The sequence below is a fragment of the Malania oleifera genome, chromosome 6 (assembly GCF_029873635.1).
Source record: "Malania oleifera isolate guangnan ecotype guangnan chromosome 6, ASM2987363v1, whole genome shotgun sequence".
NCBI lineage: Eukaryota > Viridiplantae > Streptophyta > Magnoliopsida > Santalales > Ximeniaceae > Malania > Malania oleifera.
Window position 1 is genome coordinate 44,776,947 of NC_080422.1, and position 24,082 is coordinate 44,801,028.

The 24,082-nt window shown below is 35.9% G+C and overlaps 2 protein-coding genes across 5 annotated transcripts in view; one reads left to right on the forward strand and one right to left on the reverse strand.

The window, feature by feature from the left end:
• LOC131158007 (uncharacterized) overlaps positions 1-14,372 on the reverse strand; it is a 36,673-nt gene extending 22,301 nt beyond the window's left edge. For 2 of the 4 annotated variants that reach the window (XM_058112553.1, XM_058112551.1), the window contains exons 1-3: positions 14,268-14,372; positions 2,664-2,700; positions 688-845 (exon numbers count right to left, since the gene is read on the reverse strand). In XM_058112553.1, the coding sequence (XP_057968536.1) occupies positions 688-757 (70 nt within the window). In that variant the 5' untranslated portion in view covers positions 758-845; positions 2,664-2,700; positions 14,268-14,372. The remainder of the gene's footprint in view (positions 1-687; positions 846-2,663; positions 2,701-14,267) is intronic. The other 2 variants (XM_058112552.1, XM_058112554.1) reach the window with 2 other exon arrangements.
• Positions 14,373-21,555: 7,183 nt separating this feature from the next.
• LOC131158009 (mitochondrial import receptor subunit TOM7-1-like) lies at positions 21,556-22,134 on the forward strand. The gene has a single exon (XM_058112555.1). It carries the CDS (start codon positions 21,678-21,680, stop codon positions 21,897-21,899), a length of 222 nt encoding a protein of 73 aa, XP_057968538.1. The 5' UTR covers positions 21,556-21,677; the 3' UTR covers positions 21,900-22,134.
• Positions 22,135-24,082: the final 1,948 nt, after the last annotated feature.

Genomic DNA, 24,082 nt, shown 5'->3' on the forward strand with positions numbered 1-24,082 from the left:
AGAACAAGAAGTTCAGTAGGTGGGTGGTACCCAATATGTCAACAAACCTGCTGAATTGGGTAAGACTCAGGAGTGTTATATTAGGGTGAAGAGGAGTCCCAAATCACTCAATGTGGAGAAGGACCTTGACTATATGCATGGGTTTGGAACCTCCGCTTGTTACAATGCGTTTTAAAAACCGTGAGCGGTCAAGAGGATAATATTGTGGCAGCGGGTTCGGATGTTACACCTAACCCAAATTCAACACGCCATGGCAAAGTTTAACCTCTTTCTATTCTTAAAGACTCTAGGCATTAGGAACTACCATCTCCACTAGTCATAAATCTACTTGTCCAATATTTCTTTTAGACATTGAAGAACTCAGTCAATACAGAGTTTTCTCAACTACTCCTTTCACCATTTGCTTATTGTTTTATCAACTCCAGAGGCAGAATTGGCCTGCCTTAAACAGGATCTAGGACCAATTCTAAGACCAAGTCTCATAGATTATAGCTAGTGAATTTTGTTATTGTTTAGATTCTAATGCCCTATAATATGTATAAAAATTTATGTAGAACATTGCCTAAAGAGTCAATTTTATTTGACAAAAAAGTGAATAGCTAGATAAGAGTAAATTAAGGATGAAACAAAGAATTATTAGAAACAAATATAAAGAAAGGAGCATAATTAAGAGTACAATATTCTTACTCGCATGATCCACCAAAAACAATTTTAAATGGTGCTGCAAAAGCACTTCCAAGAACAGCTCCAACACCATGTGCTGCTGTACTGATAGCAGTGCCCATTGCTAAATGATTGGGCAATTGTATTCTACTCAAAAGCTGACAATATATACCATTTATATCCTGCTAAAACAATCAGAGGAAATTGGCAAAATAATATTGTTAGAGAAGGAACAAATTTCAATCACCTTTCATGGAACAAGCCCAATATATTTCTTTCCCTTTTAATTTTTATGTTAGTGTTTGTATTTCAATTATTATGAAACAGAATCTAACATTTACACATGTTGGCAGAGATGATATTTATCAGGAAGATTAATTAGCCAAAGTAAAAGCAGGGAACAAGCAGTGGCAAGCAAAACACTATTAAGCTACTTCTTTTGGTTCAACAACTTTATACTGATCAAACTCAACCAAAATTAGATGGTATTGCTTTTTCTTTCTTTTTCTCTCTTTTTTCCTTTTGGACAAGGAGTGAGAGCAGTGCCATTCGCCAACCACAGCACTAGGGTTTGTATATATATAGGGTGGAGGGAATTAGAAGAACTTTGTCATGCTCCACTTTGCAAAGAAAATGTTGTTGCGAAGAGACTATATCCCTTATCCCAGATACAAATAATGGCTCCTATGCATGGCAAACTTTCTGATATGTGTGTATGTGCGTGTCTGTGTGTGTTTTTCACAAGCATATTGCATGTGACTTTAAGTGGATAATACTATAAGTCATTGAATTCATTGCATTTTTTTAATTTCTGTTTTAAAATATTGAGAGAAAAACCAAAACGTACAAATTTGTACCATTTTTTTTGAAGTTGGAAGTATTTGAACTCGATGGTTATTGTTTGTTTTATGTATGCATGTATATCCTCAAAGAGGCAGCTGTAGTAGAAAATACTAATGAAAACGATATTAAAATTTATTAAGAAATATGCAACATATAAGTCAAAAAATAATGTTTAAAATAACTTGTAAGAAAATTAGTAATGGAAAATATTCTAAAATTATCATAAACAAAACTCATTAACTTCAAAAAGAGACTTGCTTTTTATAGAAGAAAATTTGTGATTAGGAAAAGCTGAGAGATATTCCAAAATTATCACATACAGAACTCATAACTTCAAAAAGTGATACAGACTTGCTTTTTTTTATAGAAGAAATTTGGTAGTCAGGAAAAGCTTTCATAATTGCAATTTTTCAAATATTATTTCTTCATACATAAATATAGACTTACTTTTTCATAGAAAAAATTGATTTATAATGAACACCAAGACATAATTTTCTGAATTCGTATATGTATCCATAAATTTTTATTACCCATGTTTTTCATGTGTTCTGTTCATCAATTCACATGCACATTCTTCCATTCTATAAATTTATAAATTATAACCTAATTATAGTGAATATTCAATAGCATGCTATATAAAATTCAATAAATAAGTCAAATATCCAAACTTGGTTATCAAGCTTGGACATTCATGCTAGGGGAAAACAGAAGATTTTTCGCTTAATTTCTGGTTTAGAATAGCTATCACTTTTCTCATCTCATTTCTTAATGTCATGGCATTACGATGTTTCTTGAGGGGTATTTTCATTGAATTTTTTACGGTTTAGTGTATGTTAATCAGCTAATATATGTCAAAGTTTTAGTTGTAAAATACTGCTAATTTGTGTTACATTTTCTACTATCAATGTGTTAGGTCTCAACAAAATTTGAAAGCATATATTAATGTTTTAAGGATGTTTTGTCTTACTTTTAAAAGATAGGATTATTTCTGTCCATGAAATGATTTACGCTATTTGTACTCACACAAACACAGTCATTTTTCCACATGTATTACACATGAGTGATCACAAGTAAGAAATAAAACTATCAGTCTCTTAAAAGAATTAATAAAAGAAAGATAAAGCTCTTAAAAAAAGAGATGGATGAAAACTTATCACGGGAATTGACTTTAGGCTTCAGAAGATATACCCCTTGCTGAAAATTGATTAATCATTAACATAAGTTAGTGAGTTATAAATATATTTTGATTTCTTTGAATTACAATGTAGCTAAGAATTTTGATATTTGCTGTATAATTAAGAATAAACAAATTTTAATTTTTAGAATCCCCTTACAATATGTACAACCTTCACAGTGTGTTTGTTCATTGAAAGTATAAGCGGAAGCACAACTAATTGTGACATGGTTTTAGTCTAGCTTATTTTTTTAAGGTGTTCATTTTTTGTTTAATTTACAAATTAAGGTTAGATATTGCACCACTTGCATCACAACTCATTAAATATTATTTCATTCCTACCCAGTTTATACTACAACTGTACTCTACCTTAGATAAAGTAGGACAAGACAAAGGGTTAGGTTAACTAAATTGGGTGTCTTAGACTCTATATTGAGTGTCATTAGTAAATTTTGTCATGGAAACTAGCTCGAATTCAATATACTATTTTCTAACAATGTGAAATTTACTAATTGGTTGGTTCATATTATTTCGAGGGTGGGACTTGGATTGACAATTAGGTTGCTCCTTTATGATTGACTGGTCACAGGTTCTAGTCCAAGGAAACAGCCTGTCTATATAAAAAGCAGTGGTAAGGCTGCATACACTGACAACCCTCCCCCAACCCTTCCAAAAGCAGGGAGCCTTGTGGCCCGTGGACACACTTTTTAGGTTCATATGTTTTTTTCATTGTACCTATACAAACATATTGGGGAATAAATGGAGACCAACGTATCTCTAGCTGTTGCAATGAAGGTTGTTGTAACTTCTAGAGTGTTATTTTGTTATGAAAATTGAAAATCACCCCCTCCCTCTGCCATGCACCAAAAAATAAAAATAAAAAAAATAAAAAACAAAAAAAAAACAAAAAAGGCAAAAAAAAGCAAAAACAAAAAAAAAAAGCAAAAGCTAAAAACAAAACGAAAAAAAAAAAAAAGAGAGGTTCTGGACAAAGTTCAGTTGTCGGAATGTGGCCTTTATTCCAAGAGCTCTTCTATGCCTTTTTCCTTTTTTAAATCTTTTTGCACTCTCCTCTGTTCTGTGACTTCTCTCTCCCTCCCTGCCCTCCTCCTGATCTGAACTTTCTCCTCTCTGTTCCATCCCTGCTGCCAGCATCCCCTTCTCTGTTCTCTTCTGCCCTGTTCTTACCTCCTTCTCTTCTTCTCTTCTTCTATCCCTGCTGCCAGCATCCCCTTCTCTCTTCTCCTCTGCCCTGTTCTTACCTCCTTCTCTTCTAATTTTTTCAATTCTCTCTTTATTTCTGATTTCTTCTCTTCTTCTTCCTCTTCCTCTCTTCTTCTTTCTTTCTCTGTTTCTCTCTCTCTTTGTTACTCCAAATCTCAATCCCAGAATCCATCCCCTTCAACCATCCTCTCTGCCCTGAAATTTTAGTCTTTATAAAAAAAAAAAAATTAGCTCACCTGCATCAAGAGAGAAAGCCTTCCAAGGTCTCCTGATTTGCAGCAAGTTATTAGTATTAATTTTATTTAGCACAACCAAGCAAGTTAAATAGGGGAACCTTGGCCTTCCAAATGAAATAATAGAGTGGGGGATAAGAATTGGAGTGACTGAAGAACTCAACAAAAGATTTACAAGAATACACTCCCAATTGATCCAAAGACCATGACTGAACATCCCTCCCCAAAGAAAGATTACTCCCATTCATTAAGATAACAAAGAAGACAACTCCACCAACTCCCTATTAAGATATCACCTAAAATGGAGATTCCAAGAAAACAATGGGCTACTCAAATCCCTAACAAAGAATGATCAAAGAATGATATGGCTCTATTTTGCTCAAAGCTCAATTGAAATAGATGAGGGAAAGAAGTAAATAAGGATGCATTACCCAGCCAAGGATCTTTCCAAAAACGGATCCAGGAACCCCTTCCCATCTCAAGTTTAGTGTGAGGGATGAAAATTAAGATATGGACCTCCAAAGCCTCCTCAGAGACATGTTAAATTAACATTGGTATCCCACCCATTCTCATCCAACCCAAATTTGCTTCTTATTACTTTATACAAAAGGGATGATTCTTCTAGAGGGTAGCACCAGAGCAATTTAGCTAAAAGAGTTGACTTTTTAGAAAACAGCTTCCCTAGACCCCACCCTCCCTCCTTTTTTGACGTACAAACCTCATCCAGCTTACTAAGTGGTCCCTATGATCCCCACCCCCCACTCACCCAACCACAAAAATTTTCCCATAATTATCTCAACCTTGCTAGCAATCCCCATCGGAATCTTAAAATCAAACAAGTATAACAAAATGCTAGAAATACAAGCCTCAATTAGGGTTATTCTTCCCCCTTAAAGAGAAAAAAGCCCCCTTCTAGCTTTCTAGCCTCTTTGTTACCCTTTCCACTACTGGATTCCAAAAATCCATTGATCTAGGTTTCCCCCCCCCCCCCCCCCTTTGAAAAACCCCAAAGTCAATGGCCAATCTAGAATGCCACACCCCACTTCACTAGCCCTTTCCATTACTCGCTCCTTAGGCACATTCAAAACTGCTAAACCACTCTTCTCCATATCAATTTTTTAATCCTAGAGACCCACTCAAAAATTTAAAGAATACCCAAAATTATCCTAAAGAAAGGGCTATGATCGTCAAGGAAAAATGGCAAATTAAAGATGGGAAACCACCACCCCTTCTCTCCCTACTTCTAGACCTTTAACAAGCCCCTCTCCACAATCTTGCTCAACACGTCAGCTGTAAGGACAAATAAAAAGGGGAATAAAGGGTCATCTTGCCTAATGCCCCTAGAAGCAATAAACCAAGATTTCAACTCAATATTAACAATCACTGAGAACCACACATTAAGATTCCGACTCAGTATTAACAATCACAAAGAACCACATATTATACAATAGGCGCCTAATCCATCGCCGCCAACGCTTGCCAAAACACTTTCTCTCAAGGACTTTATCCAAGAAGCTCCAACTCACTCTATCATAGCCTTTCTCGAAACCTAATTTAAACACAAACCCCCTCTTCTTATTCCTATGAACATCCTCCACCACCTCATTGACCACTGGAATAGCATCCACTATTTACCCCCCCCCCCGGGGGACGCCCCACAAACACACTCTAAGCACTAGAAATAGTATCAACAAGCACCAAAACTCTCTGACCAAAGGCTTGCAGCCACGTGTTCTCAAACCTAAAAGGAGTGGGGCCCCATGCCACCCTACCAGATTCCAACAAGACAGGAAAATGATCAGATGTGTTCCTAGGCAGAGTATACTGAATGAGATTTTGAAACGCGCCCTCCCACTCCTTGCAAAATAAGAATCTAAACAGATGTGTCCTCCTACTTCTTGCAAAAATAAGAATCTATCCAATCTACTGGCAACTGCTCTAGCCCTTATATTGACCAAGTAAAAAAAGTGTTTCCCAAGGTGTTGACCCAAGCTTGTTTAGGGCATTTTGCTTGCCTATGACCACTTGTCTTGTGTGCATGGGATGAGTTACTACCATGTAAGTAGTATAGTTTTTATGCTTTGAGTAGGTGTAAGACTTAGTGTAAAAGGGGAGTATGACTCCTCAGACAATTAGATGCTTCCTTGTGTCAAAGCTAAAATAGCATATAAAGCTCTTTAGGGGAGGTTGAGTGCTCGTTAATCTTGTAAACTCACTAGCATTTGTACATGTTTAGCCTACTTGCTTCCCTTGCTAAACAAGCATTTCTTACGAAGGTGTTGTCAATGAATTATGTTGTTTCAATGTTTACCGCTTGCTTGCCATTTACTTCCATGAATGGCTTACTGCTTCCGCTTACATTTCATTGAACTATTGTGAATGTGTTCTTGTAGTAAAATATGGTAATCTTTGGCTGACTAGTTAAGCAACAGCGCTTTAGCTAGTGTTATGTGAAATATTTGGCCCGTGACAATTGATATCAAATCCTCGTTACTTGCTAAATAAATTCAGCTGCCTTCCTTGTGGGATTGTGTTAAGCATTGGTAAGAGACCATGCCAACCAATACAAACAGAATTGAAGCACTAGAGGCGTAAGTCAATACAACCAACAGTGTTTCCATGGAGATGGTCAAACTTGTTGTACATGTTGATGCTTTGGAGGGATCACAAAAACATCAACAGAGTTCCATGGTGGAGATGTCAGAGAACCTCCACCATATGGTAGAAATTTTACAGACTCAAATGGTGGAGACAACTGCCAAAATGAACCTGATGGTTCTTGCTATGGAAACTCCAATTCTATGGAGTATAAAGGAACCGAGGTGCCAAAACCGAAAATATTTCCCGATGCCAGAACCCAAAACATTTGGCAGTGCCTATGATGCTAAGGAGTTGGAGAACTTATTTGATATGGAACAATATTTTTCATGCGAAGAGAACTAACTTAAAACAGGTGAAAGTAACCACTACAACAATGTACTTATTTGGTGACGCTAAGTTGTGGTGGTATTCCAAGTTAAATGAAATTAAAAATGGGCGTTGTGTTATTGATTGTTGGGTAGACTTGAACAAAAAGCTCAAGGCCCAATTCTTTCCTGAGAATATAGAGAACAATGCTCAGCGTAAGCTAAGAGGCCTTAAGCACAATGGTTCAATCAGGAAGTATGTGAAACAATTTTCTACTTTGATATTGGATAACCAAGACATGTAAGAGAAAGACAAGTTGTTTTATTTTCTTGAGAGGTTGAAGTCGTGGGCAAAGAGTCAAAGACAGAACTTTATCAACAAAGAATTCGAGGCTTGCATACCGCATAAGATACCACAGAACGCTTGATTGACTACTCTAGAGAGAGTTTCACAACATCCAAAAAGAGTGGCGCATGTGGAAACAGCAAAAAGTATTTCAAGAAGGGCAAACCCAAAAATGGAGAAGTTGACACCAAAGCATCAACTTCAAAAGAAGCTTTGTCATCTCGATCATTCAACACACAATGTAAGGATAAGATAGCATGTTTCTTATGTCAAGAACCTCATAGTGTTGTCGAGTGCCCTCACAAGTCATCACTCAATGCCTTACAAGCTTCCATCGCATAGGGAAGTTTGATTTCCTATTTGAGCACAAGGTGGAGCAGATAAACCAAGTCGTAGATGTACTGAGCAAGAACGTCGAGCTTACAACCTTACAAATGGTAATCACTTCATAATAAATAAGGTTACCACGACAAAGTAGGAGCACATTAAGGAAAACCTTGCCAAAGATCCAATTGCCCAAAACCTCATAAAGTTAACAAAAGAGGGCAAAGTGCACCAGTTATGGTTAAAAGATGGATTGTTGATGACACATGGTAACCGGCTCTTTGTGCCTTGAGCTAGAGATCTAAGGAAGACACTGCTGAGAGAGTGTCGTGACACCATGTGAGCAAGTCATCCAAGATGGCATCACACTTTGCACTATTTAAGCAAAGGTATTACTGGCCATGCATGCGTGATGATGTGGTTGAGTATACTCGAACTTGTCTCACCTTCCGGCAAGACAAGGTGGAGTAGAAGAAGACTACAAGTGCTAAAGACCCTTCAAGTAATAACTTGACTAAGGGAGAGTGTCTCACTTGACTTTATCACTAGCCAGCCTACCCAAAGTGGGAGACGTAGTGTCTATACTTATGGCTATAGACAAGTTTTCAACAAACAGTACCTTCATGCCTGCACCAAAGTACTATTAGGCAAATATATTGTGAAGTATTAGGGTGTTCCCCAAGATATTCAATGATTGAGAACTAATTGAGCAACTTCTAGAAAAAAAATTTTAGAATCCTCAATTCACAGCTTGACATCTCTTCGAGTTACTGCCCAAAGACAGATGGATAGACAAAAAGATTTAGCAGGCTACTGTAAGAGTACGAGCAACTACTTAATGTGTCTTAGTTCTATTTCAATGCCCAAAAGAGCTCAACAACCAACAAGAGTCTTTTTGATCTTGTTACAGGCCAGCAACCGCTATCACCTCACATAGTGGATGAGTCGTACAAGGGAAAGATTCCAAAAACATACATCTTCACCAAAGAATGAAGACAAAATGCAAAGATTGCCCAAACCTTCCTAAAGAAAACTTCCAAATAGATGAAGAAGTGAGTAGATCAAGAGAGAAGACCATTGCACTTCAACGTGGGTGACTTGGTGCTTGTTAAGCTCCATTCGGAACAGATCAAGTCACTACAAGGTTAAGATAGGAGACTAATTTACAAATATAATGGACCAGTCCCTATCTTGGCTAATGTTGATCCTCTGGTTTGCATGAAAGTGCATCCTATGTTTCACGTTAACTATCAACACCGACATTGAAGACCCAAGCAGAAGTCAATCAACCAAAGAACCATTGAAAATAGCGCAACCTAATAGGAAAGAAGTTGAAATCATCCTCCCAGAAAGAGAGTTCACATCTTCAAGGAAGAAGTGGCATGAGTTCTTAGTGAAGTGGAAAGGCCTTGTAGACGAAGAAATTAGCTGAATTTTAATGGGAGACATGCAACCGATCATGGACAAAGTTGAATAGTAACTAGCATCAAAGTCTACGAGGGCGTTGACAGCATAAGTCAAGGAGAATGTCACGAGCCCAACTTGTTCAGGGCATTATGCTTGCCTATAACCACTTGTTTTGTGCATGGGATGGGCTACCATCATGTAAATAGCAGTATAGGTTTTACGTTTTGAGTAAGTGAAAGACTTAGTGTAAAAAGGACGTATGACTCTTTAGACAATTTGATGTTTCCTAGTGTCAAAGCTAAAACAGCATATAAAGCGCTTTAGTAGAGTGTAAGTTTTCATCAGTCTTGTAATATTCACTAGCATTTGTTAAACATGTTTAGCCTACTTGCATCTGTCACTAAACACGTGTTGCTTACAGAGGTGTTGTTAATGAATTACATGGCTTAAATGTTTACTACTTGCTTTCCATTTCATGAATTGCTTACTACTTCTGCTTACATTTCATTAAACTGTTGTGCATGTGTTCTTGTGGTAAATTACGATAATCTTTGGCTAACTAGCTAAGCAAGAGTGTTTTAATTAGTGTCGCATGGCTCTTCACAAGGTGTGAAATATTTAGCTCATGACACAAGGGTCTCTCAAAACACAATCCCTAATTAGCGTGTCAAAGTTCTACATACTAGTAGAAACCCTACCCCCCTTTCTCAATAATAAATCTCGCCACATTAAAGTCCCACTATCTACCTAGGAGCACAAAAACCATAAACAGAGTTAAGTTCTTCCCAAAAAACACTCCTAGAGTGTAAGTCTAAAAGGCCCATAATAGCAGTGCATTCGAGTCGAGTCGAGTCAACATAGTAAAATACTCAAGCTCGACTCGACTCGAAAATGTTAAGCTCGAAATTCGACTCAAACTTGATCGATTTCATAATTGTTAAACTCAAACTCGTATCAACTACAAGTTCATAAAACTCGAGCTAGACTTGATTATAAATGAAATACATATATAAATATATGTAATGTACATATAATATTAAATATATTTATAAAATATATATTATATGACATATATAATATAAAAATAATAAAATTAAAAACCTCCATTAGGCTTGAAACTCAACTCGAGTACTATTACTGAGCTAGAACTCGACTCCTTAAAATACTCAAGTAGCTCGAACTCGACTCAAACAGAATCGAATCAAGTCGAGTTAGGGGGCGAGTCAAGTCCAAGTAACTTGCAAGTAAACTTGACTCACTTACACCCCTAGCCCATACACTAAAGAAACCTACCACTGACCAGTCCCTCTTACTTCAATTAACACCGAAAGGGAAAAAATCCCCACTAATGCGTCCACTCTAGGTGCAATCCAAAAATCCCACATGACAATGATACCATCAGAGGCATCATGTGAGGATAGAAATTCCCAATCCCTAAAACGACCAACTTATATACTTCTAACTACCCCCTCCCCCCTAGTCTACCACTAGGGAGAAATTAAATTGGGTGTTGGTTTGGGATTAAATTCAATATTTGGCCTCATTGTGGTGCACTAATTTGGGATTTTTCAAAGGAATTAGTTTCCATGAGTCACAAAGAAATTGCAGGAATCTATTGCATGTTGATCTTTTCTTTTTCGGTATTTATTAGTTGTTTTTTTTTCTGGATTGTTCTAGGCCTTTTTTCGAGAGATGTCTCTTTCTCCCTCATGTAAATACTCTTCCTATTAATGAAATTTCTTTTCTATTTAAAAAAAAATCAATTTTGAACTTTATTTGTCCTCTTTTTTGGAACACCTCATCCTTGAAATTTTGAAACACCTCCAACACCATCACATTCATAACCCCACAGAACCCTTTCCCCTAAAATTTCATCACCGTATGACCATCAAAGGGCCCCCAATTCCCAATGAAACATTTTCAGCCAACCCCCCCTTCGAAATCCCCAACTCCCTGTGTTTTTCTCGTCACGCCACCACCAACACTGTAATCCTCACCCCCAAACCTATACTCACATAAAGTTTCATCAATGAAAGGTCATCATTAGTGGCACATGCGCCTCAAGTGCCAGCAATGCGCATAGGACTGCATCCAAACTTTCTGCATTTTCCACTTTGCCAAGATATTTCCTCCAGCCATGATATTTTTGGTTTTCTCCATGATATTTTGATCTGCAATGAGATATTTTGATTGTGGCACGATATTTTGCAAGCAAGCATGATGATTTGATTTGAAAGGATAGAAATTTTCTTGCCAACATCAAGAATCAGACCAAATTGTTGCCATTTGTAAGTTGTTTATGAGGTTTTTACTTGAAGATTGTTCTTAAGAAATTGATAGTGAAGTTTGTGGTTTGCATGAAAAATTGAGGATTGTTAGTAAACTGTCTAAGAATCCTTGATGATGTATAATTACAATATGGTGAACACTGTTGAATTATCTGCGAAGGTGGAACTATTGTTTGATAGAGTATAAAACATGGAAAATGCTTTAGAGGCTATTACCAATGCTTTGAATAGGCTAACAACTAAAGTTGCAGCCTTAAGTAAAAAGCCCATGGATTTTCCTGACAAACAAGGTGGAATAGCAGCTGTCCCTCATACCTTTGAGTTGTGTGAAGGTCGGAACGATCATTTGAGAAGGGAATTAAACTAGAAGTCTCAAATTTTAATGGTGACGATTCTACTGATGAATTTGATAATTAAGTGATGAATGAGGCTGTATTTGGCTGAATCAAAATTGAAGGAAACTACTCGAATTTGGTGTATTAAATGAGATCTTTAGATGGAGATTTGGTGAGATTACAACATGGGATGAGATAAGTGAGCCATGCAAGAGCAATTTAAGCATCCCAATTATCAGCGGCATATTCATCTCCAACTCTTGGATTCAAAGCAAGAAAAAAAAATATAGTGATAGTTGTTGGGCAGTTCAAGGCCTTCTCAACCCCAAAAGCTAGCTTAGGGGATGAGGCTTTCCCTCATACTTAATAACTGACCCAGCCCCATCCACATTTTCCGATGTGGGATAACCCCAACAATCTCCCCCTCACACATCGGGCTCCAAACCGGCAGCACCACATACCCGGCATCTTGGGGAGAATGTTGAACCATGGCTCTAATACCAGTGTTGGGCGGTTCAAGGTCTTTTCAACCCCAAAAGTTAGCTCATGGGATGAGACTTTCCCTCATACTTAATAACTGACCCAGCCCCATCCACATTCTACAATGTGGGATAACCCCAACAACAGTCTAATAGTATACATCAGTAAATTCTACCATTTGGCTACTCGTGTCGACATAGACTAAAAAGAGGATGTGATGATAGCCTTTTATAGGAAAGGGTTGAAGCCAGCTATTGCCTCCAAGCTTGCTGCATGTTGTCTCATTAAAAGGAGATGTAGTACAAGTTGCCACTTAGATTGAGGAGGATATGCAGCATAATCCTCCTGAAGTTACATAAATGCTTCGGTTTGAGAAAAGCACCGATGAAGTTGTACAAGAGAAGACAGTTGAGCATTTGTGTAAAAGAATTCAAACCAATACCCCTTGGAAGACTCTTGAGCATTCTAAAAAAACCACTAAGGGCCAACCATCACTCAAACGCTTTAAATGTCAAGGTTTTGGGCATTGATCTAGACAATGCCCTAATCAAGTCATGGCTATTGCAGATAAAAAAGATGATGAGGATGATTGCATCGAGATGTGGTCCCAAGGAGAGTACAGATATATCATTTACATCATTTGTAATTTTATATATAACACCGTGAATATACATATATATAATTCCTAAAATGAAACAATTGTGCATCAAACACATCAGTGCCTTGCACTTATGGTTAATTTGACAATGCCTAGGGACACTATACCTTAATTAACTTTAAATATGTCTTTTGTATGTGTACATGTGCAAAATCAATTAATTTGAAATTAATTTAAATCGGCAATTGCTATCATAGATCCATACATCAATACAACAACAACAAAACCAAGCCTTAGTCCCACTAAGTGGGGTCGGCTATATGAATCATTTTCCGCCAATTTATGCGATCATGGACCATTTCTTTTGATAGATTCAAGGATATTAAATCCTTACTCACTATCTCCTCCCAAGTTATTTTAGGTCTACCCCTACCCCTTCTACTGCCCCTCACAGTAACTAAGTCACTTTTCCTCACAGGTGCACTATAAGGCCTACGTTGCAAGTGTCCATACCATCTGAGTCATCCCTCCCTTATCTTATCTTCTATAGGAGCTACACCTAACTTACCACAAATATATAGATCCATACATCAATAGCTATAACAAAAGGAGGGCAAAGAGAAATAGAGCAATTGCTATCATCCGTCAAAGCTCACAATCATTTGTGAACAAAAAAAAAAAAAAACAAACTCCTCAAACTCAAACAATTGTGAAAATAAATAAATTCTCACATCCAAGTTACAAAAATGATATTGGTCCCACCCAGGTAGAGTCTCGCTTGATTAGAATTGCAGATTATGAAACTGGGACTTGATTTTCATTTTGAGATATGAAGTCTAATGGTTTATGGGAGTGATAATTACAGTGACCAAAAATGAGTAAATATTATAATAATTAACAATTGATGAAGTTGAAAGAGAAGAAAAACCATACGTGAAAGAGACAGCATTTAAGTAAAAAATGATTTCAGTACCCCAAGAAAAAGTAAACATGATTTCGAAGGGAGCAAGAAAGGATTCAGCAAGAGTCATTTAGACTATTGAAGCCATGATTTCCATCCTTCTTCATAAATCCTATCGCATTGAAGCACTCGAAGTGTAGGATTGGAAAAGAAAACATAATATAATTGCTTAAAATTGAAAACATGAAACGTTCAGGTACTGGAGTGGAACCAATTCGTAAAAGTCATACCCGTTCCTCAATAAGCATTCATTTCGAATGATAGTGCGGGATTATATAAAATCAAATGGTTGATTTCAAATACGAACATAGGACAAAACTCTAAACCCGTAAATTTCATTATTCTGCTATTGAAATCTGAAGAGATGCGCCATTTGTGCCGTTAAAAATGGAAAATTGAAAAGATAAAAGCCTACGAGAAGCCCTAGAATCCATAGTGGAGGCGGAAGGAAAGGAAAGGCATGAATTGGAAATTCCTAGTCTCACCTGAACTCTGATGGTAGAACCGCTTACTTCAACAAGTTGCAAAGCAAGGAAAAGAGGGAGAGAGAGGAACGGTTTTTACTTATACAGACTGAGAAGTCTGAGAAAGGCTACTGGCGGGAAGGGTTTTTGAAGAGATGTTGCCGCTGAAAACAGTATTAATTTTTTTCATTTTCAATCATTTTTTCTAAAAAAAAAAATAGAACTATGTAATAATAATAATAAAATTATTATCAAATTCAGATTTTGAATATCAATTTATGAGAGTTTAAGCAAAACCTAGTTTTATAATATATATATATTTAAAAAATTTACACAAATTCAAATTCAAGTTACAAAATTTAATCTTCCAGATATTATTTAGTGCAATTCCATGCACAATTCACACAATAACATTATTTATTCAATTATTATTTTAAAATATTAATTATTCTATTTTTAATATATTAAATATTGAATATAAAAACTATTCATTTGACTTGATCTCTACTATTAATCAACTAGAGAAGAAATAATTTTCAATTAATATTTTCCTTGTTATTTCTAAAATTCATTTAATAATTTCATCTAGCGGTTTGATTTCCTTTACATGGTTGGACATCAAGGCATGTTTACTACATTGGCTTACATTATTTGTCGTCCCATTATTTGTTTTACATAATGCCTTTAATTATCTTTGTGGCATTTCAAACTAGTACGAAAATTAGGGATAACTTGATTAAAATGGCATGCAAGAGGACAAATTTACTTGTGGAGTTGCTATGAATGTTGTTTCGTGGTGTTGCATAGACAACTATATTATTTGCAGGCTAATGAATTAATTATAATTCAAATTAACAATTTTTTGTTATTTTTCCTAATTTATTATCATGGATCAAATCAATAACTGGTTGTGTCCATTCATATTTTTTGTTTTTTGTTTCCCGTAGGTATTTTTTGGCATTTAATTTTAAGTGAATCGTCATGTCGATTGCTACCAATTTCCAACTATATGACAAATATAGAGCTCCTAGTCAATAAAGGAGTATCTTCAGAGACCTAGAGTTACCTTCAGGAGATTTCTTCAATGCTAAATCCAATATAGATAAGAGAATTTATGAAGTAAAGTTGTTAGGCAACGAACATGTGTATGCGCTTCTAATCCTCATGTCAAATCTACAAAAGAAGTTGAAGCATTGTTGCAATCCTAAAAGAGGCCCGACTTGAAAGGTTGTGTTAATAGTCATTTTTTATCGAAACAACTTTATAACCTAGCTAAATATGTATAAAATTTTGAGCCAAAGACAGATAGTAAAGGGATGTTGTATAAGACGGTCAACTAGTCATTTAATGGCAATCGACCGACCCCTTTCTCCTTCCTTGTTTTTGTTGCCACCTCATAACAATCGGCTAGTTCCCTTGGGGCGGTCAATTGGTTCAGTGAATTTTAAATTTTTTAATTGTTTCAATTTGATTAACTTGTGGATGTAGGTGTGTTAAGTGTCCTAACCGTTGCCACGTGTTAGACAATGACTAAGGTTGTTAGTAGTTGTTGGTTGTTGATTATTTTATTTTGAATTTTTTTTAAGCTCAAATTTCAAATTTTTTCCTTCCACTTTTGTATCGTATATAAACACACCATGTGGTAGGTTTTTTTCTACACATCCAAGCGGGGGTAAGGAGGAGAAATATAGAGAGTTCATGAGTTTTGGGGGTATAAAAAAAATCACTTTGGGAATTTATGAATAGATCTCATCCTTCTTCTTGTATTGTCTTTGAACTTTCTTTGGGTGTACATTCAAAGAGAGAATTTTCCTCATTTGAAATACCAATATTGTGTTAATTCAAGGTCAATCGTACCACCCTACTTTATTATTTTCAACTTTTCAAGTTTCATTATGGTTTATGCATAAGATCATGTGTTGTTGTGTGTGTTCGCTTTTGTATGAAATCATGTTTGTTGTTGTGGATAAATCATCTAGGACTTATTTAGAGTAAAATCATGTTTTGAATTTGTAAAATGTTGCTTGAAATTTACCTAAAATTGCATATTTTTAGAGAGAAAAAAAAACACATGCAGATTATTAACCGCCCTATAAGGGTGGTCAATTGCCGCTCCCTGTGTTAAAAAATGTAGTCATTGGCTATTTTTGATAATCAACTGACCTATAGGCGTGGTCAACCGCCTTGTCCAAAGATAATGTTTTTGGTCATTTTCTCTCAACTTTTTATAGTTTTTTAACGATGTTTATGGGTCAAAATACTTATGTAAAAGTGTATGTTAAGTCTGCTTCTGATTTCTTCATGTGGTTTCATGATATTTTCATTAAAAACAAAAAAGAAAAAACCACTTTTTTAAAGTTTTTAAAACAAAAAATGGAGTGGGTGCCCATGATATGACTTCTCGACATTTTTCAAAGGTTTCAAGTTTCTTTTCAATGAGTTTTCAAAGCAAATTTGTGGTTCTTCTACCAGAAAACCAACTTTTCAAAGTTAAAGAAAAAAAAAATACATTGTTCAACCTAATCACCTATGAAGTGCCATGAAAGTGGAAAAGTGTTTTGTCTTTCAACTTTAACTTGGTTTCAAAGTTTTGCTTGAGTTAATTAGAAAAATTAAAATTTACATATAAATGGATATTTTTCAATCGAAGAATTCAAGTGTTTTCAAGAATGTCAAAAATCATCAATATTTTATAAGTTTTGAATTTGAAAATATTTTGATGTGCTATAGATGGGTTGATTCATCTCTAGAGGATATGTAGCCGGTCTACATTTTGTAGATTTAGCTTAAAAAAAAAAAAAAAAAAAGCCATTTCCTTCTTCTTTTCTTTCTTGTTAAGTTTTGTGCGAGTGTTTATTCATTTTGAGAAGGCATAAAGTATTAGGGTCTCTATGAGATTAAGTTCTCTGCATGTAATTTACGAAAGCCTTTTTCGAAAGTGGGTTTGGGTATGAAAGGTTTTCTATAAAAACAATAAAAAGAGAGGAATCCATTGCAGGTGGTTGATTGGCCTCTACAGGCACAGTTGACCAACAACTGTTTCATTTTATTCTCGTGATTTTAAAAGGTTCTTTTTTTTTCGTAGAAAATTGGTTTTTTCTTGAGGGAGATATACATACACAAAAGGTAAGTATGGTAACCATTCATTGAATAGGTGCAATGGGGGGCTAGTTCTTTAAAGTCCATCAAAAGGAATTAAAAGGATTACCTCCCCTATTCACAATTGTACTCACGAACCTAAATCTATTTAAAAGGTTTTCTTTTATTTTTCCTTTTTGGAAACTAAAATAAAGTGTTGATTCTGTTTTCTAAAATAAAAATAGTGAGTTAGATAATCAATGGTTTGATTATCTATACTTGCTCAGTTTTCAAAACAGTCACCAAATTAATTGGCAACCAAACAGACCACCCAAGCTCAGTGTCAATAGGTTGGGCCAAGTTTGTCATAAGAATCTAGGTCATGGAGTGATCGCTAGCCTTCTATCTCACTCTAAGGAGTGATCGAGGTTGTTGCTCAAACCATGCCAATTAAAGTTCCTTATTGATCCCAAAAGAGCTGCAATTTTTTCTCTCATGGAGGTCAACTGTGCTTGCCTTTCCTATTTTAAGAATATGTTGTTTAAACACAATGGATTTGATGAACAAGTCAAGAATTGGGTGCTTAAGCTACAAATAGAAGGGAAGGCTAGTTATGTGGTTGCCTTTAGTTGAAATTTCTTAAAGAAAAATTGAAGTGGTGGAGCAAAAATATTTTTAGCAACATCACTTTGAGGGGAAAAAAGGATTTTTTTTTTTTTTTTGTTACAAAATTAAGTAATTGGATGAGAAGGAAATCAAGGAGGGACTTAATGCGAAGAACAAGTCTTGAAGGTTTGCTCTCAAAAAATATATTGCCCCCAAGCCATTGCCTTAGAGGAAATTGCTTAGAGGCAAATATCTAGGAGTCTTTGGTTGAAGGAGAGGGATAAAAATACTAGTTTCTTCCATCAAGGAACTAATGAGCACCTTAGGTTCAATTATATGACAACTAGTGTAAAAGGGGAGGGAATGATGTTGACCAATAAGAGGGAAATTATAAGAGACATGTGCAATTCCTTTAAAGTCAAGTGTACCAAATCAAAGTCAGAGATCAACAATTTATGGCATTATGTTTAGAAACCTAAGCCTCTCCACAACATAATGGCTTGGGAGGCCTTTTGAGGAAGAGGAAATTGTTCAAGCTCTTAAAAGTTTCGAAGAGGATAAAGATTGAAGTCCCAATGGCTTTAATATGGCTTTCTTCTAAAGGAACTAAGACCTTTTTTCCATGCATCAACTCAACCTTTATCTTCCCGAGACTTTTGCCCAATCATCTTGGTTGACAATTTGTATGAAATCCTTTTCCAAAGTCCTTGTAGCTAGGCTCAAAAATGCAATTTCAGAAATTGACAAAAAGCATTAGCATGCCCTCATTGCAAGTAGACAAATCATGGATGTTGCTTCGAATGCCAATGAAGTTTTGGATGCCAACATTAAGGGTGGGAAGGAGGAGTGGTGTACGAGCTCTCAAAAAATATCTTGAAGGCTTGCTTTCAAAAAAGATCTTGCCCCCAAGTCATGCCTTAGAGGAAATTGCTTGGAGGCAAAAGTCTTAGAGTCTTTGGTTGAAGAAGGGGGATAAAATACTAGTTTCTTCCACCAAGTAGCTAATGAGCACCATAGGTTCAATATGACAACTAGCACAGAAGTGGAGGGAAAGATGTTGGTGGATAAGAAAAAGGAAATTATAAGAGACATTTGCAATTTCTTCAAAGCCATGTGTACAACCAAAGTCATAGAAATCAAGATGGCATTATGTTTAAAAACTTAAGCTTCTCCACAACACAATGGCTTGAGCGGCCTTTTGAGAAAGAGAAAATTATTCAAGCTCTTCAAAGTTGCAACGAGGACAAAGCTTCCAATCCTGATGGCTTTAACATGACTTTCTTCTAAAGGAAATAGGATATTTCTATCAAATATCAACTCAACCTTTATCTTCTTGGGACTTTTTCCCAATCATCTTAGTTGGAAATTTGTACAAAATATTTTCCAAAGTCATTATAGCTAGGCTAAAAAATGCAATTTCAAAAGTTGCCGAAAAGCCTAAGCATACCTTCATTGCAAGTAGGCAAATTATGGATGTTGCTTTGATTGCCAATGACGTTGTGGATGCCAACATTAAGGGCGGGAAAGAGGAGTGGTGTGAGAACTGGGTGTGGAAAAGGCTTTTGACCGTGTAAACTAGAATTTTCTACTATACAATCTTACGATTAGGGAATCTTGGTGTGGATGGATCCATCGGTGTATCTCTACCCTAACTTTCTCAATGCTAGTAAATGGCTCCCTATTGATTTCTTCAATTTGTCTCGTGGTCTAAGACAAGGTGAATTCCCTTTCTACCTTTTTCCTTTATCATGGGCATGGAAGCTTTGAGTCATATAATAACTAATGGAAATGAAGGCAACCTCCTCAAGAGAATTAGCATCGGAAGGAACAATGACTACAGAAAATCACCCATCTCCTTTTTACAGATGACAGTATCATCTTTTTTAAAGGACAAAAGTGAATAAATTCTTAATCTTATGTATGCATTATCCTCATTTTAAAAGTGGTTTTAGGCTTAAAAGTGGATTTATGCAAAAGTGAAATCGTTCCAATGGAGACTACTAATCGTGGCAAAGGTCCAAGTTTAAGGATAAGGGTGTTTGGAACCTATTGTTGGAAAGTTTGAAAAGAAACTTGCTTATTGGGAAAGGAACTTCTCATTTAAAGGCGATATAATTGCTATTTTTAAAAGTACTTTGTCTAATCTCCCAATTTACTTCACGTATATTTACCTTTTCCCGTAGCCCCAATATGGTTGCTAGGAGATTGTGGGTATCCAAAGAAGATTACTTAAGGAAAACACTGTCAAAAAATAGGAGGTGCTTAAACAACCTTTGCAAAAAGTGCAACGTCGGCCTCAAATCCTATATTTTCTTTAATAAATTTGGGGAAATAACTTTGGAGATCCATAACAGAGAAAAAAAAATCATTTATAGAGTGATGCCATTGCTATCAAGTATGGTCTCCATCATCATGGTTGGAGCTCAAAAGAACCGAAGGAAGCTTATCTACAGGTGTTTGGAGGTATGCTAAAGGAGGATGGGAGAAGTTCTAATATCTTATTTACTTTCATGCGGGGAATGAGGATGTGTTCTCCTGGCATGATATCTGCTGTGGCAAATCCCAACTCAACTCCTCTTTCCTATCCATCTTTAGGCTAGCTTTGTGGCAAAGGTACCCTTATTAGTTAACACATGGAGTTCACCAGTCAGGTAATAGTTTGGAATATTCTCTTGAATAGGAATGCTTTTGATTGGGAGTTTGATACTCCTAAAGATTTTTTGAGCAGCCTCCATAAGATTCAATGCCATGCCATTTCCAATGAGCCCAAATAGATTTTAAGGGGGAATGGAAACTTCACGGTCAACTCACTTGACAAATACATTAGCTCCAGGTTGAAAGCAACACCAACTTCCCCTGGAAACTTATTTGGAAAAACAACAGTTCTTACTAAGGTTGCTTTTTTCACATGCAAAGCAACTCTTGGGAGGATCATTGTCATGGACAATCTTCAAAAAGACGATTTTTCTTTTGTCAATATATGCTTTTTATGCCTAGAGTAGGCAGAACTTAGCCATCTTCATAGTCAAACAAAAGTGGATCACTATTGCTACAGTTGAAGGTGAAGTGTGGGCTTGACAATGGATTAGATAAACTAGGGAGGGAAGACAATTTCTAACCTTCACTCCCCTACTATTTTTTAGGCAATAGAAAGAGAGGAATAAAAAAGAGTGTAAAGGAACTGTTTCTTCCATTTAGGTTGTCATGATTGTTGGATTACTATGATCTCTAGTTGGCATTTTGGATTGGTCGGGAGGTACTCATTTTGTAACCCTCAACTTTTTTAATACTATTTTTCTCTTCTTATTCCCTTTACTTGTTTGGTTCAATTTCACCCAAACTAATGTATTTTATAGAAAAAAACAAATTAGCAGTTAGACTTTGAGATTTCCAAAAAAGAAGTCTCTTATAAAAAGTAAAAATAAATAAATAAATAAATTAATTTTATATTTGACAATACAAATTTAAATTTATATAAAAAATTAAAACAAAATGTAATATAAAATTGATTTAGTTTTATTTAAATTTACATAAATTTAAATCTAAATTTTAAAATTCATTATCCCAACAGGACTGAAGGTCGGGAATAGGCTAACTACGAAAAATAAAAATTGCACACCCTAATTTGCCCCTTTGCGTTTGGATGGGTTCCTATTGAATAAATTGCAGCCACCCGGAGGGTTAGGGTTGTTCTTGAATCTTGAGGCAACTGGCAAAGGCTCTTGTAGGGAATTGGGAGCTAAATCAATGGCGTCTAGGGTTTTAGCGACCAGCAAAGGCAAGGGCGGCAAGGGCGCAAAGGCCTCTTCCGAGGACCAATCCGCCGCTAAACGCTTCAAGGAATGGAGCTCGTGGGCTTTGAAGAAAGCAAAAGTCATCACTCACTACGGCTTCATCCCTATGGTCATCATCATCGGTATGAACTCCGAGCCAAAACCACATCTTTACCAGCTTTTGAGCCCCGTTTAAGCACGATCCCGCCGTGTCCAGATCCTTATTTTGGTGCCTCATGTGAAATCTTCTTCATGGGGGTATTTCGTATTTGTTGAATCTACTAGTTATCAGCTAGTGTTTCTTGTTAGAATTTTCGCTTAAGCTTACATGGTTGGATCAGTTTATAGCTTATTTGAATCTTTTCAACGATATGTTTTGTATTTGAGTTTTCAAAGGTCTTTTGCAGTTCCAATGACGTGAAATTCTCCCATTACATTGATTTCTATGATGGCTTTGCTGGTATCTGTATACCTCCACGTGATTTTATTTTTTCACTAATTATTTTTAAAGATCCTTTGATATTGCAATACTTAAATTTGAATCTTTCTATGTTATGCCAATATTTGAAAACTGAAAGAAAAGGCTCATGAGTCATGAGGTCGATTCTTTGATGGACGGATGATGATCTGTTGAATATATGTGACAGTTTTCAGTTTTCATGGTCGGACACATTTGAATATCCTTTCATAAATTGTGGTTTATGGGTTAATTTTCAAAACTCAGAGATGGAATGAGACTAGTTTTCTTTATTTTGTTGATTCTTGAATGTGAGTTCACTTATTGAAACTTTATGGTTATATTTCTGTGATTTTAACTTAAGCATAAATGCTGTTTTTGTTTGCTCACACATCTCCTCTTCTGGGTTGTGTTGTGCATTCGTTTATTATGCATTGTTAGAAAAGACCAAGTGGTTCTGTTATGACCAAGAAGAAAGGTATCAGAATACATTAGGGAGTTTTTTCTTTTCTTGTTATCTTTAATTGTTCAAGAGTGCTATTTAAGGGGTTGATTCTCTCAAAGTTGTTTTTAGTTTCTTAATTTGAACATTTATATTTTCATCTGCTTATGATTTTGCTGCTTCAATGTTGTGATTAGATTGGGAATTTTGGCTAAGTGGTGACACCCATTATTTGGGTTTTGAAAATTTGGATCCAATGAGGATGAGTCAGTTACATGAGAAAAATTTTGGTGGACTGTAAAATCATGGGAATACACATAAGCATATACTGAAATTAAAAGGTCATTATGAACTCAACCATGGTGAATAGCTCACTAGCTTGGTTAGGTAAAAAGCAAATGACCGATTTCATGCGTAATTTTGAAGTTCATTTAATAATAATCATAAATAATAGACTTGAACTAGGCAAAGCTTGGCTTGTTTTACCTTTTAAGTAGTTTGTTTGGGCTCAATTATTGGTTTGCTCATTGGTTCGTTGGGTGTTTCTTTTGCTCATTTATTCTTTGTCCTACTTTCTGAGGGTGTGTTTGGAAGTATGGATTTTAGGTATTGAATTTAGATTTTGTGGATTTAGTCGAAATGTTATACAAGTTAATAAGTGTTTTACTCTTTACTTGCACAAATCCAAATTCAAAATTTGAACTCAAAGCTCCCAAACACAAAATAAGCTATTTTTCAATAACTTGAAGGACTCAGCTTGAATAGAGTGCATTAATTTTTTTTTTTTTTTTTCAAGTTACATTAACGAGTGTTCCAGGAATGATTGTACAGTTTATTTAACAAATGGGATGAATTTAAACAAAATCAAAGCACAGTTACCTTTTTTCCCAGGGGAGTAACTCTGGGATGCTTCTACGAGCATAAGCAATGTGATCTCCTTCCAGCCCCTTAAGGTTTCCCTCCCTGGGTGTCAGCTGCTATACTCAGATGCCTGATCTTTGGGCCAGTTGAGTGAGTTCCTTGTTTCTTTTAGCCCTTTGTTCTGTTTGGTGGTTCTATTGCCTTGCTTGCCCAAAAAAAAAAAAAAAAAAAGAAAAAAAGAAGGAAGGAAAAGACAGCTTGATAAAAGTGATTTTTTTTTTAAAATTTACTTATATGAGTAATTCCGAGCTTGACTATAAAGTTTATTTAACAAATGGGATGAATTTGGATGATATTGGTCTTGCCTCATTTATGCGAAGTTTAGCTAACCAAAAAAAATCATGTTCAAACTTGTTAAATGTGTCAAGGTAATATGTAAAAGTTCAGTTAAGCTTTGAACACTGTTTGGTTCATTTGGAAGTAGCTACGGTAGTGTAGGGTCATAGCAAAAGAGGCTCCTAGAATGCAGCGTTCAGTCCATTAGGATGTGATGTCGAGAATGTGATTATATGTTTCCTAGGATTCTGCAGTCTAGGATACATTGGTTAAAAGTGTGGTA